Below are 20059 nucleotides of genomic sequence, written 5' to 3'. Positions count from 1 at the left end.
ATACACTAATTCTCTAATTACTGAAGGCCCTGCTCTTAGGAATAAACAAGCAAATAATGCCAAATAGAAAAACTTAAAACTAGATTTGAAAAATAAAAACAAAGCTTCCTCTAGGTTTGTCACTCTTCAGATCTAACTGCCAGATGGGCATGTCCTATAAATGTTAAAGAAATTACAATGTGCACCTAGCTCTGCACTGACTTTATAGGGTTAAGCGCATAAGGACACTGATTTTTGTTAACGGTAATTGTCCTTTCAAAAAGGACAGCACAAATGCCTTCAACGACATTTATGTGACTGCCCACTGGAATCCAAGCATTGTCCTAGGCACTGTAGTGAATAGAAAAATGAGTTTTAAGAGTTGTTCTCTCTAAATTGCTTGTGATCTACCAAGAAGAATAAAATGAGTAAACCAATTATAATAATAATGCTTGAAAGCAGGCAAGTTAAAGAGTTAAGAAGAGCAAATTGCTACTTTTTCAATATTCTTTCTGTAAATAAGGGCTTCTTTAAGTTTCCCTTTCCTCATCCTTTAAAATAGGGCTAAGATTGGGACGCCTGGGTGGCTCAGTCAATTAAGCATCTGCCTTGGGCTCAGGTCATGATCCCAGAATCCTGGGACCCAGTTCCACATCAGGCTCCTTGCTCAGCGGGAAGCCTGCTTCTCCCTCTGCCACCACTTCCCCTGTTTGTGATCTCTCTCTCTCTGGCCCTCCCTAAAATACATAAATAAAAATAAAATCTTTTAAAACAAGAATTAATCAATGTCAGTTCCTCATCTTTCTCCTTTCATCATCATTATCTGTGTCTACACTATCAGATTTTAGTTATTAATTAAATTGTGCTTAATTGAAGTAGAAATCAATGCCGTTTATTTTTTTTTTTTATCAAAGCTGTTTACGGAATACTAAAGGTCATGGAGGCACAAGCTGGAAAACTCTCTGTGCTTTTCCAGGGAAGCCTGTCCCTTTAAATCAACCCTAATTTCTCATACTCCTTAAGCCTCCCAGCTCTTCTGTGGAGCCTGATAACCGAGGAGCCAGTTTCCTGTGCATGATCTAATCTCCATAAGCCCAGCTAAATGAAGCGCATTGTATGGCAGTGTTCACAAGTAATATGCAGGCCTAATTATGATATCACCAATTACAAGTGGTAAAAAAAAGAGATTCACCCAGATAATGTAAGGGCCTATTGTTTGGTGTTGTAGTCTGTGTTCCCAGAAGTAATCCCTGTGGAGCCATCTTTCCTTACCAGCATCTTTTGTACAAAAAAACAAAAACCAAATGGAGTTAAATCTCCATTATTTACTGGCTTGACTTGGTCAAAGCACCTTAATTTTTTTTTTTTTAAGATTTATTTATTCGATAGAGAGACCAGCAGGGAGCCCACTTTTCCATCTTCTTCTGCCTGCTGCTCCCACCTGCTTGTGCTCTTTCCCTGTCAACTAGATAAATAAAATCTTTTAGAAATAAATAAATAAATAAACTTCCTTGATGGGAGGACATTTATTTTCCCCAAAAGGTTTTGGATGGGCCATCTGAAAGTTCTACCTTTTCCACAGGCCTACTATTTATTTGACTGTTCCAAAGGTTCACCCACTCATTCACTGATTCAAGTATTTAGTAAGCATCTGGCCACCACTAATGACTTGTCTCCTCTAAATTCTAATAGCACTTTAAGGCTTATAACATAAAATCAGCCCATAAGTACATAGTTATCTCTCCCCTCTTCAACTAGCCGCTCTCTTTCTCTATTTCAGCACCTATCAGGATGGATGATTAAACTGTGTTACCTGAATGTCTGGTGACTAAGCAGTTGTTACAGAAGTATACAACTTAAAGGAACCCCACTGCTAACTGTTTTCACAAAGCCAACAGTAACTATCATTTATTGCAATGTCTACTCAAGAATAAATTGGGTTATTCAGCCAAACATTTAATATACAATCGATTCTCACAAGTCCTGAGGGTTAAGCATTTTTATGCCCATTCTAAAAATGCAGAAAACAGGCTGAGAGAAGCAAAGTTAGTTGAGCCAAGGTACTCTTAGTAAGTAGCAGAGCCAGGGTGAACCCAGATCTGCCTGACATAAAATCCATGCACAGTCCTTAGGGACAAGACGGAGAGCAGACGAGGAGGAAGGGAAAATGGGGACAGATCACTTAATGGGTATGGTGTTTACATTTGGGGTGGTGAACAAGTCCTAGAACCAGACAGTGATGATAACTGTGTGAGTAAGAATGGACTAAATGCCAGAGAACTGTATACTTGAAAATGGTTAAAATGGTAAATTTTATGTCATGTGTATTTCAAAGTTTTAAAAAGAATAAAGCAAGTACTCTATGGCCTCCCAGTACTCACTTCCCCATGTGCATGTTTTCATTGCTTCAGTCCCTAACCCATACCAACTTCATCCCAGCCACCTTCCCTCAGAATCAGTAGGCCCCAGCTTGTTGGGCTATTGATAACTCTAGTCCTGGTACTTCTGCAAAGTCGGGCGAGAGTTCCTGAGTGGCACCATGGACAGCAGCTTCTGCAACACCTCCCCTTCCTCCTACTGAGACTCTTCTGAATCATACAGCCCCATTGTACCAAGCCTTCCAGTAGATCTCCAGGGACATACTGTGGCCAGGCCTTTCCAAGGACAGTGCCCTCCTGCCAATCTCTTGCCTGGCACTCAACTCATATATGGGTTAACTGTTTGGTGTGCACCTCACATCCAACATTAGCCTCTATATACACACCCAAAATGGAATCTGGTCACTTCCCACTTCCTGTGGACTCCGCAGATCACCGACTTATACCTGGAGATTAGTGACCTATAAAGGGACACAGGAGGCTGCACTGATTCAGCCAATGTTACACTGTCATCTCTTGCTGACTGCACTGACAATGACCAAATGCTCTAGGAAAACAAAACAAAACAAAACAAAACAAAACAACAGTCCTTCCAATGAAGTCCTACTACATATGGAAGAAACTGCTGGGACCAGTTCCTCCCAGTCTCCTCCACACTAGGCTGGTGACAGTACCCACTGAGGAAACAGTGAAGGCCCAACAGTAAGCTATTCCTGCCCCACAGTGGAGAGGGTCCTACAACCCCGCATCCACACCCTAACAGTGGGGTGTTGTGGAATTTCCTTGGACTGTGCTTATTGTAGTCTCCTCCTAGTTGCAGTTCTTTCCTGCTCACGGAGAGGCAAAGTGGGATGGGAGTTCAAGTTCTGAAACACAATCCCTGCTTTATGTATTATTTTGACCTATGGAAATTCCATTTTCTCAGCAGTATAACAACTGGGTATGTTTCATGTAGGGTTGCTTGTAATACTCCTACTGACCAGTTACAGGCATTAACACAAATCAACTGACTTCTCTGAGTCTCAGTTTCCTTACCTAGAAAACAAGGAGGTTAGATTAATCGAGCTTTGGTATCTAATCTACCATCCTCTGACTTGAGTGCAAATTTGCTCTCTTCTTCTGTATCCTTCTGGTACCTCAGCAATTAAGAGGTAAAACTAGTTGTAAAACATGAACCAATCCTCCACCATCCCCAAAATTTTTAAGCACTGAAATTTGACCAAGTTGTACAAATTTCTAACCCTCCCCACATGCTTTCCCTTCTAGTAGTTCTGAAGTTAGTACTTTAAAGATGAAATCCTGTTTAGTTGAAAGGTTTTCTTGTTACTTGAGGTATCTGTAGGGACTATGGATCACCAAACAAAATACTAAGAGGTGGGAAAGCTGAAGCAGGGAAGGTAGAGACAGGCTCTCAAGGTATGTTTTCAATTCTTTGGTGTGAAAAAGGCTCTCTGAGAGTAAGTGAAATGGCGCTTTGAAGAAAAGATGAAGTTTCATGTCTACCCGTGACTTTACCGGTATAAATATGCAGGACATGGTTGATGGACAAAATAAGAGGAGAGTATAGATCTATAAAAATCATAATGGCTCAGAACAGATCACATGAGAAAACAAATGGGTACCAATGACCCTACTGGCAGCTTGGGGATTTCCACAGTCCTTTCCCAACGCATCTTGGCCTTCTATCACAGATCCAGCCATGAGAAGAGGTGTTTGCGGTTAGGCCTTACAACCCTCCATTGGAGCTTAGAGACTACTCTTAACAAGTAATAGAGACACGTTTCTAGGTATTCTTAACAAGAGATCACACACTACCTGTAACTGCTTGACTGGGAGCTCCCTGAAAGCAGTAACTGGCTTTTAATGATTTCTGTGTTTGTAAACCTAGCAGAGTATCTGCCATTCTGTATGTACTTCACAAAAATGTTTTTGGTGACTGATTAACTGAATCAAAGAAAGAATGAATAAAGTACACTGAATGCTTTTTATTTTCTCAAAAATTCTGTTTTTGTGGGGAAATTACAAAGCCCTCTGTATTTTCTCTTCTTCTTCTTTTTTCTTTCTTTTTTAAGCTGTAGCTAGAAGCTATTCAATGTTAATTAACTGAAGCATCACAGAACTTCAGCCATGGAAGGGGGAGTAGACTGAACAAAAGGAGGTTTGCTTTTATTGTACTGGCTTATTCAACACCTATCTTCAATATCTGAAAGACTGAACTTCTCTGGAAGGACTAACTAGAAATTTAAATTAAAAAGGAAAGGAAAAACCCAGAGTCCAAATGGTCAGAAGTATTAAGAATAAACATGTGTTTCTGATTCAAAGCAAAACCAAACAGAAAGCAGCCTTCACATACGCCCTCTCTCATTTACTAGACTTCCATTACATGGTTAAGTACATCCCTCTGGGACCACTGTAGGGTTGAAAGAGAACCAGGAAGTCAGGAGACAGGAAACAGGTATGAATTTTGTTTCTGACACCTACATGATTGCCCAAAATCACGCATTGAGTGAACATGGGTAAGACATTTAAACCCCTCTAGGATTCAGTGTCCTCATTTATAATGCAAGTGCTAAGCTTTTGGCTTAAGATAATTCATGTTAAAATATTTTGTAAAACATACAGCCTTGTGCAAATGTTACATTTATCCCTAAATACCTGCTGATACGGCTGTAAATGGAACTGTCTCCTTAATTCATGGCCTTATCTTTTATGGGGATGTAGACGTGTGGAAATACAAACATGAATCAAGCTGACTGAATCCTAACACTGAAATTCAGTACAGGCTGGAACTTGATTGTACCCCTGTTAAAGATTAAACTAGTCAAATGCTGCCTTCTAAAATATCACCGTGATCCTTTTGATAGTCATGTTCCAGAATTTCTAATGCACTTACTGAGTTTAATTAAGACTTGTGAGAAGGAAAAGGACAAGGCAAGTTACCTAACACAGTATTTTGCACCGTGCATGCTTTCAGGGTATATTACATAAAATAATCTTTTTTAAAAAGTGTTTCCTTGAACCAAAAGTGAACTGACAGTTTTCTGAGCCAAATTATTTGCTAAAGTATACAATGAACCTTCCACAAGTTACCTTGTTTCATCCCTACAACTCAAGCATTAAATAAGTCACCTGAAGTCACATGGATCGTCACCCTTGAGCCAGATTCCAACCTAGGTCTATTGGACTCAAAAGGCCAGGTGTTTTCACTACACTATACCACAGAATCTGAATGTACCATCTAACACTTGACTCTTCCACAGCTTTGAAGGATACTTAAAATTTATTTATTTATTTATTTATTTATTTATTTATTTATTTTAGTCGGGGGAGGCAGTGGGAAAGAGAGAAAATCTCAAGCCAACACCTTGCTGAGTGTGGAGCCCAACATGGGACACAACCTCACAACCTTGACATCATGACCTGAGCCAAAATCAAGAGTTGAATGCTTGCGACTGAGCCATCCAGGCGCCCCAAGGATACTTCTTGTGGTCCTCTGCATGTTATTTAAGGTTACAGTTCAATTAGAGTTGGAAACATCCAGAAAGAATGACTGCATTTAGGGAACAAACTAACTTTTTACTGGGAGAAGTAACTAACTTTTTACTGCAAAACCTTTTGTAGTACTTCTTAAAGGTGTACCATGTACAAATATTATCTTTTCTCAACACAGTGAAAGAGAAGGGACAAAAGGATTGGTTCCTGGACCAGATCTGGCACTCACTAGTATGACTTAGGACAAGTCATTTCACACTCTTCTGGATTTTGCTTCCTTTTACTGTAAAATGAGGGATTAATTTGTCAAACCCAAAGAATATACCACACCAAGAGTGAAACCTAATGTAAACTATGGACTTTGGACGATAGTGGTGTGTCAGTGTTAAGGGTCCTCAACTGTAACACATGTCCCACTCTGATAGGAAAGGTTACCCGTGGGAGAGGCTGTGCACATGTGGGGGGGGCAGGAGATACATGGCCCTCTCTCTGCTCAACTTTTCTGTGCACATAAAACTGATCTAAAAAACCATCTATTCAAAAACCAAAAAAATAAATTATTTCTATACTTCCTTCCAGCTCCAAGAGTCTTTTATTACATTTTACTCTATAAAAACAATTAAAAATTTAGAAAGAGGAGTCAATTGGCCAGTCTGAGAAAGTAACTTTAATTAGAAATTTGTTAAGATTAAATGGAGGAAAAAAAAAAAAAAGACTTGTATAATTAAAGTCAGGATTCCCTGAATCTGGAAACAGAGAGATAAAATGGAAATGAGAATGAAGTATATAAACTAATTAGGTACCTTCTAGCTTTTCCTACCCTAAAATTTCTTCTGCCTTTAGGGAGTCTCGGCAAGTACTGTGAGGAATACTAAAAGGAAACATCACCTGCACCCTCCCAGTCCCACCTATCAGATTCTGGTGGGTTCTCTTAAGAACAAGAAAATGTCCAAATTGTAAAGAATTTTTACAATTCTCTTATCCTGCCCTACCCAGAACCAATTTCTATGAAGCCTAGGTCTCTCTTTACCTCTGTAGGCAAAGAAAAACCATTTATCCCTCTTGTACCAGAGAGGACAAAAAAAAAGGTTAAGTATTCTAGGGATAGGACCCCAGATGTTCAGAGTCAAAAGGAAAAAGAATAGGAAGCCATTGGACTAAAAGTTATTTGAGCTACAAATCCCCTTCTCAGCTTAAGTAATTTTACCAGATGTAAGGTACACACATAGAAATCATGAGAATTATTTATGCACAAGTACAAGTGGCTATGCCAAATTTTCAGTTCAATTCAGTGAGCATCTATGTGTACACCTGTATTGTTGAAAACTTTCCACCTGGCCACCCAGAACCACACTGCTCCATTCTGTGCTGTATGTAAAGGATGCAAGCATAAAAAGACGTTCTCTTAGGTCACCTGGGTGGCTCAGTCAGTTAAGCGTCTGCCTTGGTTCAGGTCATGATCCCAGGGTTCTGGAATCAAGTCCCCGCCATCAGGCTCCTTACTCAGCAGGGAGCCAGCTTCTCCCTCGCCCTCTGCAGCTCCCCCTGCTTGTACTGTTGTGCTCTCTTTCTCTGTCAGATAAAGAAATAAAATCTTTTTTTTAAAGATTTTATTTCTTTATTTGACATAGAGATCACAAGTAGGCAGAGAGGCAGGCAGAGAGAGAGGGGGAAGCAGGCTCCCCGCTGAGCAGAGAGCCTGATGTGGGGCTCGATCCCAGGACCCTGAGATCATGACCTGAGCCGAAGGCAGAGGCTTAACCCACTGAGCCACCCAGGTGCCCCTGACAGTCTACTTCTTTAAATACCAAAATGTATTTATATTTTACCTCCTTCAGAAGAAATCTTTTTAAAAGGATTATATACAATCCTTGCCTTCTTAAAGTATACTGAACACACCAGTCCCAACATACTTTGTTTTTCAATTACACCCTTTTGGGGTATTTCTGTCTCCTTTCTTGCTCCTCTCTGCTGGCAGTCTCCTGTCAGTAAGACTTAGGTAGTTTAACTTGCTTCCTTTAAAAAAAAAAAAAATATATATATATATATATTTTTTTTTTAATTTTATTTATTAATTTACTTACTAAACTTTTTTAAAAAGATTTTTTATTTATTTGAGTGGGGGGAGGGGCAGAAGAAAAGGGAGAAGCAGACTCCCCATTGAGCAGGGAGCCAAACTAGGGGCTCGATCTCAGGACCATGGGGTCATGACCTGAGCCAAAAGCAGATGGTTAACCAACTAAGCCACCCAGGTGCCCCAAGATTTTAAGTAATCTTTACAACCCAACATGGGGCTCAGATTCACAACTCTGAGATCAAGGGTTTCATGCTCTTCCACCTGAGCCAGCAGGGCACTCCGAACTAACTTCTTAATCTACTACTTCTAATTCCACTACAGTCTTAAACAGAAAACCAATTTGATCTGGATTGTGTATAAAGTAAAGAGGAAACTGGCTCTGAGGAACTAAGGGGCTTTGCAGTTAGGTGCTGAGATGGCAGCCAGATAGGCGCTAACACGATACAGGTAACACAGGACATCCAACCGGAAATGTCAAATGAGGTTCAGAGACAAAATAAACTGAAAACTCCAACATGAGATACCAGACTAAGACAAGAGCAGAACTATAAAAACTTCCCATTCAGAAAGAGGGTATGGTGATTCACAGACCTGTACCCCTGGGGCTAACAATACATTATATGTTAATAAAAAAAAAAGAAAGAAAGAAAGAAAGAGGGTAGAAAAGTATCAAATGTGTGGAGACAGAGGAGATTGATGAGTAAGGTTTCTTTGGGGAGAGCTGTTGGTGAGGGTGAATCCCATCCCCCAACCCACCAATGAGAAGAAAGACAACCCAATTTAAAAATGGGCAAAGGATCTTAATAGAAATTTCTCTAAGGAAGACATGCAAATGGCCAGTAAGCACAAAACAGGCTTTTTAACATCATTAGCCATTGGGGAAACGTGAGTCAAAACCACAAGATACTGCTTCGCGCCCACCAGCAAGGCCATCATAATGGAGAAAAAGGGGGGAGAGATGGAGGAGGGGGAATTGGAAGAAGGAAACAAGTGGTCTGGTAGTGGGAATGCTGGGCAGAGTGGATAAACTGAAATTTTCATCCTCTGCTGGCAGGAATGTAAAATTGTGCTGCCACTCTGGAAAACTATCTGACAGAACCTCCAAAAGTTGAACACAGTGCTACCATATGATCCAGCAATTTCACTCCCAGCTTCACTCTCCCACTCAAGAGAAACAAAAACATATGTCCACACAAAAACCTGTACATGAAGGTCTATAGCAGCATTGTTTACAAGAGACAAAATGTGGAAACAACACAAATTTCCATCAACTGACAAAATGTGGTGTATCCACATAATAGAATCCTACTTCACACACACACACACACACACACACACACACACACACACACACACACACTTCTTTAATATAGTGAAAGTCAACTTTCTGGAGATACGGAGTGTCAAATGAAAGTATCAAATGAAAACTATGGACCCTATTTTCAGGGGAAAAAAAATTCAGGTTTGCACACAAAACATTTCTTGTATATAATTTCAAAGGGACTGTGGACATGTAGAAGTCCATGTAGAAACCCTGAGTTAAGGGTCCATTGCTTCTGGCAGTAGATGGAGATTCAGTCAATAACTGTCTATTCAGTTTTCTCCTCCATGAAGATAAACTATAGTTTCAGCAAGAACCGTCAATTCTGGGGGCGCCTGGGTGGCTCAGTCGTTAAGTGTCTGCCTTTGGCTCTGGTCATGATCCTGGGGTCCTGGGATCAAGACCCACATCGGGCTCCCTGCTCAGCGGAAAGTTCGTTTCTTCCTCTGCCGCTACCCTTGCTTGTGTTCCCTCTCTCGTCGTGTCTCTCTCTTCAAATAAGTAAATAAAATCTTAAAAAAAAAACTGTCGATTCCGGCATATGTGCACTTCAGATGTACACTAGAGGCGTGTCACGATAGCAATTAGTTTTAACTACTGATAAGTTAAATACTACAAATTCTCTATGTAGTCACTGAAGTGGTCCCAGATTAAACTGTTCCAAAGTGTTTTAAAAATAAACATGTGAAGACATTTTAAACTCTTTCAGTACAGGGGCATGGTTATGATCACAAAGCCCACCAGTGCTCAACAACTCTCAAGAAATTGGTAGCTTACGTTTGTACCGATAATTCTGCTTGCAGTCAATGTGTGTTTTCCAGCATATTGAAAGGGTGTCTTATAACTTTACTAAGTTAACTATGAATAAGAAAAAGTATTTACACCTTAACAAAGAGCCACCCTTTGAATGTGACGGAAAAATCTGAGCCGTCAGCTGAGAACTCTATGGGACTCTGGTCAGCAGGAACTTACACTCTGAGGCAATAATATCTACACGTATCTCCCAAAAAAGAAAATTATTTAAAATATATTTGTGAGGTGCTAGAGAAATAAATGATCCATTCCACTAACATTTATTAAGCACCTTCTAATTGCTCTCCAGGAGAAAGAAACCTCCACCATAAAATTAACATAAAAGATAGCTATCAGACAATTTCCCTAAGGAATAAGTCTGACTGTGAACACACTCGTAGCATTTAGGGAGTCAGAAAGAGAAACAGATCGTTATGGTGCTGAGGGTAAACATGTGACTGCCCTTTACTGTGATTCTCTGGCAAAGACTTTGAGAAGTGGGCTTGTGATGCAGAGCTGTGAGGCTCCAGCAAATTGCACCTACTATTAGCTGGCATCTGGGGAAAAACTGCAGGATTATTTAAGGTGCCCACATTTCATCTAGAGATTATAAATAGCAGCACCTCAGCGGTTTAAAGTTCTAGGTCCCGTTCTACCAGCGCCCCTTAGCGGACAAGTCCGGGAAGGGCCTCTGGGGTGCAATTGTGTCAGAAGACAGAGGGTGAAGGCTGTGTGGACTCACCAATTGGCCTCTTTGATGGTAACCATGATGCCGCCTTGAGTGGCGGCTCTAAACTGACACAGAGAATGAAGAGAGGACGCAGTTTTGTCCAATCGTGCAAATCCTTTCAGGCTGGCAATTGCCTTCTTCCTCTCTAGCTTCCCCAGAATCCATAATAAGATCTCTTGGCAAAGTGACCTGGCAGAAAAAGCAGTTATAAATGAGCTTGTCATCCTACTCTACACATCTAACAAGCTAACATAAAAAAAGAAAGGAAGACTGTCAGGTTCCACAGCATTCTAAGTGCTGGCACAACCACCTAGTACTACTGAAGTGTAGGACTGGAAACTATGCTTCCTGTGAATTTCAGAACATATCTAATATCCTGAAGTTCAGTGAGTGACTGGCTAATCTTTGGCTCTAGAAGTAACCCTGATAAGACATAGAAGCCCCGCACGGTTTTAAAAAATAATAATTTCAAGTGTACCATTGCCTTGGACCAGGCACTGTGAAAGAAAGTTTACACTGATAAAACCATCTACCAATGGGACCAAGAGCTGGTGACCACGAAACACCACACCAACAAATTCTGGCTGATTCCTTACCCCCTTTTATCTGTGCCAGTCAACTAGGATTGGGATGGAATAAAGGTTTGCTTCTTCCTTCTCAGTCTCTAAGGAGGACATGAAAGTGCTGTGAGGATTTGGGTTTCGGAACTGTAAGTTATTACATGGACAGTTCTTTGAAGCCAAATTCACATATTTCTAGTCTCTATCTTCTTCTGTGTTCTCTCTTGTCACTGCTCCTGAAGCTGTGGGCTGCAAGGATGTGCTGACCAAAAGTTAGAGTCCAAGGTAAATGGGAGCTTTCCTTCACCAATGATGGTAGCTGTCTACTGAGTTTACGATTTTCCAGGGACAGTGCTAAACTGAACTCTATCATCTGTCTTCATAATAACCCTATGAAGAAGGTACTATTATTGTATATCTGGTCACATGTGGGGGATTTCCAAACACTAAAAATCAGAATTCTCTAGGACTTAAAAAAGGATATAAACCTTTATAAGGAAGAAGAAACAACATAAATATCTGTGAAAACAGAGGCTGACACAAAATGAAGCCTACTTAAATTCCAGTACAAAAGATTATTTTCTGGAGGATTAAGAAATAAATCCCTTCATTCCAAACAACACTGAGCAGCACTCACACCAGATCCAAGTCTACATTACAGAGTGCCGCATTCAGATCCAGATTTCCCCCGCTTGATTTCTCACTCCCCACAAAGTTCTTATGATCCATTCTCCATTTCCTCCTTCCTAGACATGTAATTCCAGTATTTCTCACAGATCAAACAAGGACATGTTTACACATGTAAACAGGGATTTTTGTCTCTGAAGTCTATGACAGAGGCTGAGGAAAGCCATTCTAAAAATTACTTCCAATCCCTTGAAATCTGAAAAGCTCTCCTTCTTTTGCAGATGAACCGAATAAGAGGATCCCTAAACGTTTTATTGATTTTGGAAGAAACAAAATTACAAAGCGGCATTAAGTTTTATATTCAAAATAAGAATAAGAACAATATACAATAAAGATTTCACTATAAGGTTCTCTGGGTATTTTTTGCTTTTGGTTTTGTTTTGTTTTGTTTTGTTTTGTTTTTACCTTATGTGAGACACACTTTGTTTGGTAAAACAGTAGAGAGAAAAGAGCACTCCCAGGACGGGAAACAGGGACTCCATTAAAACCGTCACAGGTTCATTCCCGACCACATATACCTAGGGAAGAGAAAATGATGAGGGGTACCATGACTGCAAGGCCAGAGGAATGGGAATCAAATACCGTACACATCCTAGCAACGAGGAGAGTCTTATCTTAAGCAACACTTTAGCCCTAAATCGAACAATTTTAGCTCTGAGGCTAAGAAAACCATTTGAGATTGGCAGAAGGCTGAGACACAGGGAGCCTGAGCTGGAGCAGCGCCCTTCTGTGTGTGCAGCCTGAAGAACTACAGGGGAAAATGCATAAATTAACCCATCTTCTGACCCCTACCTTTCCTGTTTTTGACTACCTTTTTATCTCTTACTAATCTGCCTATTACTCATCAATACACTAATTCTCTAATTACTGAAGGCCCTGCTCTTAGGAATAAACAAGCAAATAATGCCAAATAGAAAAACTTAAAACTAGATTTGAAAAATAAAAACAAAGCTTCCTCTAGGTTTGTCACTCTTCAGATCTAACTGCCAGATGGGCATGTCCTATAAATGTTAAAGAAATTACAATGTGCACCTAGCTCTGCACTGACTTTATAGGGTTAAGCGCATAAGGACACTGATTTTTGTTAACGGTAATTGTCCTTTCAAAAAGGACAGCACAAATGCCTTCAACGACATTTATGTGACTGCCCACTGGAATCCAAGCATTGTCCTAGGCACTGTAGTGAATAGAAAAATGAGTTTTAAGAGTTGTTCTCTCTAAATTGCTTGTGATCTACCAAGAAGAATAAAATGAGTAAACCAATTATAATAATAATGCTTGAAAGCAGGCAAGTTAAAGAGTTAAGAAGAGCAAATTGCTACTTTTTCAATATTCTTTCTGTAAATAAGGGCTTCTTTAAGTTTCCCTTTCCTCATCCTTTAAAATAGGGCTAAGATTGGGACGCCTGGGTGGCTCAGTCAATTAAGCATCTGCCTTGGGCTCAGGTCATGATCCCAGAATCCTGGGACCCAGTTCCACATCAGGCTCCTTGCTCAGCGGGAAGCCTGCTTCTCCCTCTGCCACCACTTCCCCTGTTTGTGATCTCTCTCTCTCTGGCCCTCCCTAAAATACATAAATAAAAATAAAATCTTTTAAAACAAGAATTAATCAATGTCAGTTCCTCATCTTTCTCCTTTCATCATCATTATCTGTGTCTACACTATCAGATTTTAGTTATTAATTAAATTGTGCTTAATTGAAGTAGAAATCAATGCCGTTTATTTTTTTTTTTTATCAAAGCTGTTTACGGAATACTAAAGGTCATGGAGGCACAAGCTGGAAAACTCTCTGTGCTTTTCCAGGGAAGCCTGTCCCTTTAAATCAACCCTAATTTCTCATACTCCTTAAGCCTCCCAGCTCTTCTGTGGAGCCTGATAACCGAGGAGCCAGTTTCCTGTGCATGATCTAATCTCCATAAGCCCAGCTAAATGAAGCGCATTGTATGGCAGTGTTCACAAGTAATATGCAGGCCTAATTATGATATCACCAATTACAAGTGGTAAAAAAAAGAGATTCACCCAGATAATGTAAGGGCCTATTGTTTGGTGTTGTAGTCTGTGTTCCCAGAAGTAATCCCTGTGGAGCCATCTTTCCTTACCAGCATCTTTTGTACAAAAAAACAAAAACCAAATGGAGTTAAATCTCCATTATTTACTGGCTTGACTTGGTCAAAGCACCTTAATTTTTTTTTTTTTAAGATTTATTTATTCGATAGAGAGACCAGCAGGGAGCCCACTTTTCCATCTTCTTCTGCCTGCTGCTCCCACCTGCTTGTGCTCTTTCCCTGTCAACTAGATAAATAAAATCTTTTAGAAATAAATAAATAAATAAACTTCCTTGATGGGAGGACATTTATTTTCCCCAAAAGGTTTTGGATGGGCCATCTGAAAGTTCTACCTTTTCCACAGGCCTACTATTTATTTGACTGTTCCAAAGGTTCACCCACTCATTCACTGATTCAAGTATTTAGTAAGCATCTGGCCACCACTAATGACTTGTCTCCTCTAAATTCTAATAGCACTTTAAGGCTTATAACATAAAATCAGCCCATAAGTACATAGTTATCTCTCCCCTCTTCAACTAGCCGCTCTCTTTCTCTATTTCAGCACCTATCAGGATGGATGATTAAACTGTGTTACCTGAATGTCTGGTGACTAAGCAGTTGTTACAGAAGTATACAACTTAAAGGAACCCCACTGCTAACTGTTTTCACAAAGCCAACAGTAACTATCATTTATTGCAATGTCTACTCAAGAATAAATTGGGTTATTCAGCCAAACATTTAATATACAATCGATTCTCACAAGTCCTGAGGGTTAAGCATTTTTATGCCCATTCTAAAAATGCAGAAAACAGGCTGAGAGAAGCAAAGTTAGTTGAGCCAAGGTACTCTTAGTAAGTAGCAGAGCCAGGGTGAACCCAGATCTGCCTGACATAAAATCCATGCACAGTCCTTAGGGACAAGACGGAGAGCAGACGAGGAGGAAGGGAAAATGGGGACAGATCACTTAATGGGTATGGTGTTTACATTTGGGGTGGTGAACAAGTCCTAGAACCAGACAGTGATGATAACTGTGTGAGTAAGAATGGACTAAATGCCAGAGAACTGTATACTTGAAAATGGTTAAAATGGTAAATTTTATGTCATGTGTATTTCAAAGTTTTAAAAAGAATAAAGCAAGTACTCTATGGCCTCCCAGTACTCACTTCCCCATGTGCATGTTTTCATTGCTTCAGTCCCTAACCCATACCAACTTCATCCCAGCCACCTTCCCTCAGAATCAGTAGGCCCCAGCTTGTTGGGCTATTGATAACTCTAGTCCTGGTACTTCTGCAAAGTCGGGCGAGAGTTCCTGAGTGGCACCATGGACAGCAGCTTCTGCAACACCTCCCCTTCCTCCTACTGAGACTCTTCTGAATCATACAGCCCCATTGTACCAAGCCTTCCAGTAGATCTCCAGGGACATACTGTGGCCAGGCCTTTCCAAGGACAGTGCCCTCCTGCCAATCTCTTGCCTGGCACTCAACTCATATATGGGTTAACTGTTTGGTGTGCACCTCACATCCAACATTAGCCTCTATATACACACCCAAAATGGAATCTGGTCACTTCCCACTTCCTGTGGACTCCGCAGATCACCGACTTATACCTGGAGATTAGTGACCTATAAAGGGACACAGGAGGCTGCACTGATTCAGCCAATGTTACACTGTCATCTCTTGCTGACTGCACTGACAATGACCAAATGCTCTAGGAAAACAAAACAAAACAAAACAAAACAAAACAACAGTCCTTCCAATGAAGTCCTACTACATATGGAAGAAACTGCTGGGACCAGTTCCTCCCAGTCTCCTCCACACTAGGCTGGTGACAGTACCCACTGAGGAAACAGTGAAGGCCCAACAGTAAGCTATTCCTGCCCCACAGTGGAGAGGGTCCTACAACCCCGCATCCACACCCTAACAGTGGGGTGTTGTGGAATTTCCTTGGACTGTGCTTATTGTAGTCTCCTCCTAGTTGCAGTTCTTTCCTGCTCACGGAGAGGCAAAGTGGGATGGGAGTTCAAGTTCTGAAACACAATCCCTGCTTTATGTATTATTTTGACCTATGGAAATTCCATTTTCTCAGCAGTATAACAACTGGGTATGTTTCATGTAGGGTTGCTTGTAATACTCCTACTGACCAGTTACAGGCATTAACACAAATCAACTGACTTCTCTGAGTCTCAGTTTCCTTACCTAGAAAACAAGGAGGTTAGATTAATCGAGCTTTGGTATCTAATCTACCATCCTCTGACTTGAGTGCAAATTTGCTCTCTTCTTCTGTATCCTTCTGGTACCTCAGCAATTAAGAGGTAAAACTAGTTGTAAAACATGAACCAATCCTCCACCATCCCCAAAATTTTTAAGCACTGAAATTTGACCAAGTTGTACAAATTTCTAACCCTCCCCACATGCTTTCCCTTCTAGTAGTTCTGAAGTTAGTACTTTAAAGATGAAATCCTGTTTAGTTGAAAGGTTTTCTTGTTACTTGAGGTATCTGTAGGGACTATGGATCACCAAACAAAATACTAAGAGGTGGGAAAGCTGAAGCAGGGAAGGTAGAGACAGGCTCTCAAGGTATGTTTTCAATTCTTTGGTGTGAAAAAGGCTCTCTGAGAGTAAGTGAAATGGCGCTTTGAAGAAAAGATGAAGTTTCATGTCTACCCGTGACTTTACCGGTATAAATATGCAGGACATGGTTGATGGACAAAATAAGAGGAGAGTATAGATCTATAAAAATCATAATGGCTCAGAACAGATCACATGAGAAAACAAATGGGTACCAATGACCCTACTGGCAGCTTGGGGATTTCCACAGTCCTTTCCCAACGCATCTTGGCCTTCTATCACAGATCCAGCCATGAGAAGAGGTGTTTGCGGTTAGGCCTTACAACCCTCCATTGGAGCTTAGAGACTACTCTTAACAAGTAATAGAGACACGTTTCTAGGTATTCTTAACAAGAGATCACACACTACCTGTAACTGCTTGACTGGGAGCTCCCTGAAAGCAGTAACTGGCTTTTAATGATTTCTGTGTTTGTAAACCTAGCAGAGTATCTGCCATTCTGTATGTACTTCACAAAAATGTTTTTGGTGACTGATTAACTGAATCAAAGAAAGAATGAATAAAGTACACTGAATGCTTTTTATTTTCTCAAAAATTCTGTTTTTGTGGGGAAATTACAAAGCCCTCTGTATTTTCTCTTCTTCTTCTTTTTTCTTTCTTTTTTAAGCTGTAGCTAGAAGCTATTCAATGTTAATTAACTGAAGCATCACAGAACTTCAGCCATGGAAGGGGGAGTAGACTGAACAAAAGGAGGTTTGCTTTTATTGTACTGGCTTATTCAACACCTATCTTCAATATCTGAAAGACTGAACTTCTCTGGAAGGACTAACTAGAAATTTAAATTAAAAAGGAAAGGAAAAACCCAGAGTCCAAATGGTCAGAAGTATTAAGAATAAACATGTGTTTCTGATTCAAAGCAAAACCAAACAGAAAGCAGCCTTCACATACGCCCTCTCTCATTTACTAGACTTCCATTACATGGTTAAGTACATCCCTCTGGGACCACTGTAGGGTTGAAAGAGAACCAGGAAGTCAGGAGACAGGAAACAGGTATGAATTTTGTTTCTGACACCTACATGATTGCCCAAAATCACGCATTGAGTGAACATGGGTAAGACATTTAAACCCCTCTAGGATTCAGTGTCCTCATTTATAATGCAAGTGCTAAGCTTTTGGCTTAAGATAATTCATGTTAAAATATTTTGTAAAACATACAGCCTTGTGCAAATGTTACATTTATCCCTAAATACCTGCTGATACGGCTGTAAATGGAACTGTCTCCTTAATTCATGGCCTTATCTTTTATGGGGATGTAGACGTGTGGAAATACAAACATGAATCAAGCTGACTGAATCCTAACACTGAAATTCAGTACAGGCTGGAACTTGATTGTACCCCTGTTAAAGATTAAACTAGTCAAATGCTGCCTTCTAAAATATCACCGTGATCCTTTTGATAGTCATGTTCCAGAATTTCTAATGCACTTACTGAGTTTAATTAAGACTTGTGAGAAGGAAAAGGACAAGGCAAGTTACCTAACACAGTATTTTGCACCGTGCATGCTTTCAGGGTATATTACATAAAATAATCTTTTTTAAAAAGTGTTTCCTTGAACCAAAAGTGAACTGACAGTTTTCTGAGCCAAATTATTTGCTAAAGTATACAATGAACCTTCCACAAGTTACCTTGTTTCATCCCTACAACTCAAGCATTAAATAAGTCACCTGAAGTCACATGGATCGTCACCCTTGAGCCAGATTCCAACCTAGGTCTATTGGACTCAAAAGGCCAGGTGTTTTCACTACACTATACCACAGAATCTGAATGTACCATCTAACACTTGACTCTTCCACAGCTTTGAAGGATACTTAAAATTTATTTATTTATTTATTTATTTATTTATTTATTTATTTTAGTCGGGGGAGGCAGTGGGAAAGAGAGAAAATCTCAAGCCAACACCTTGCTGAGTGTGGAGCCCAACATGGGACACAACCTCACAACCTTGACATCATGACCTGAGCCAAAATCAAGAGTTGAATGCTTGCGACTGAGCCATCCAGGCGCCCCAAGGATACTTCTTGTGGTCCTCTGCATGTTATTTAAGGTTACAGTTCAATTAGAGTTGGAAACATCCAGAAAGAATGACTGCATTTAGGGAACAAACTAACTTTTTACTGGGAGAAGTAACTAACTTTTTACTGCAAAACCTTTTGTAGTACTTCTTAAAGGTGTACCATGTACAAATATTATCTTTTCTCAACACAGTGAAAGAGAAGGGACAAAAGGATTGGTTCCTGGACCAGATCTGGCACTCACTAGTATGACTTAGGACAAGTCATTTCACACTCTTCTGGATTTTGCTTCCTTTTACTGTAAAATGAGGGATTAATTTGTCAAACCCAAAGAATATACCACACCAAGAGTGAAACCTAATGTAAACTATGGACTTTGGACGATAGTGGTGTGTCAGTGTTAAGGGTCCTCAACTGTAACACATGTCCCACTCTGATAGGAAAGGTTACCCGTGGGAGAGGCTGTGCACATGTGGGGGGGGCAGGAGATACATGGCCCTCTCTCTGCTCAACTTTTCTGTGCACATAAAACTGATCTAAAAAACCATCTATTCAAAAACCAAAAAAATAAATTATTTCTATACTTCCTTCCAGCTCCAAGAGTCTTTTATTACATTTTACTCTATAAAAACAATTAAAAATTTAGAAAGAGGAGTCAATTGGCCAGTCTGAGAAAGTAACTTTAATTAGAAATTTGTTAAGATTAAATGGAGGAAAAAAAAAAAAAGACTTGTATAATTAAAGTCAGGATTCCCTGAATCTGGAAACAGAGAGATAAAATGGAAATGAGAATGAAGTATATAAACTAATTAGGTACCTTCTAGCTTTTCCTACCCTAAAATTTCTTCTGCCTTTAGGGAGTCTCGGCAAGTACTGTGAGGAATACTAAAAGGAAACATCACCTGCACCCTCCCAGTCCCACCTATCAGATTCTGGTGGGTTCTCTTAAGAACAAGAAAATGTCCAAATTGTAAAGAATTTTTACAATTCTCTTATCCTGCCCTACCCAGAACCAATTTCTATGAAGCCTAGGTCTCTCTTTACCTCTGTAGGCAAAGAAAAACCATTTATCCCTCTTGTACCAGAGAGGACAAAAAAAAAGGTTAAGTATTCTAGGGATAGGACCCCAGATGTTCAGAGTCAAAAGGAAAAAGAATAGGAAGCCATTGGACTAAAAGTTATTTGAGCTACAAATCCCCTTCTCAGCTTAAGTAATTTTACCAGATGTAAGGTACACACATAGAAATCATGAGAATTATTTATGCACAAGTACAAGTGGCTATGCCAAATTTTCAGTTCAATTCAGTGAGCATCTATGTGTACACCTGTATTGTTGAAAACTTTCCACCTGGCCACCCAGAA

At 40.1% G+C, this 20059-nt stretch overlaps 1 protein-coding gene across 1 annotated transcript in view; it reads right to left on the bottom strand.

The window, feature by feature from the left end:
* Positions 1-20059, bottom strand: part of LOC111153063 (transport and golgi organization 6 homolog) — a 197320-nt gene that overhangs the window by 134539 nt on the left and 42722 nt on the right. The window contains exons 8-9 of the mRNA XM_022511863.1: positions 12422-12534; positions 10782-10958 (exon numbers count right to left, since the gene is read on the bottom strand). Of these exons, the coding sequence (XP_022367571.1) occupies positions 10782-10958; positions 12422-12534 (290 nt within the window). The remainder of the gene's footprint in view (positions 1-10781; positions 10959-12421; positions 12535-20059) is intronic.

This window comes from Enhydra lutris, unplaced genomic scaffold, assembly GCF_002288905.1.
Source record: "Enhydra lutris kenyoni isolate GAN:26980312 unplaced genomic scaffold, ASM228890v2 scaffoldscaffold30, whole genome shotgun sequence".
Lineage (NCBI taxonomy): Eukaryota > Metazoa > Chordata > Mammalia > Carnivora > Mustelidae > Enhydra > Enhydra lutris.
The sequence above is the reverse complement of the archived record's forward strand: the minus strand, read 5'-3'. Positions and strand labels throughout refer to the sequence as shown.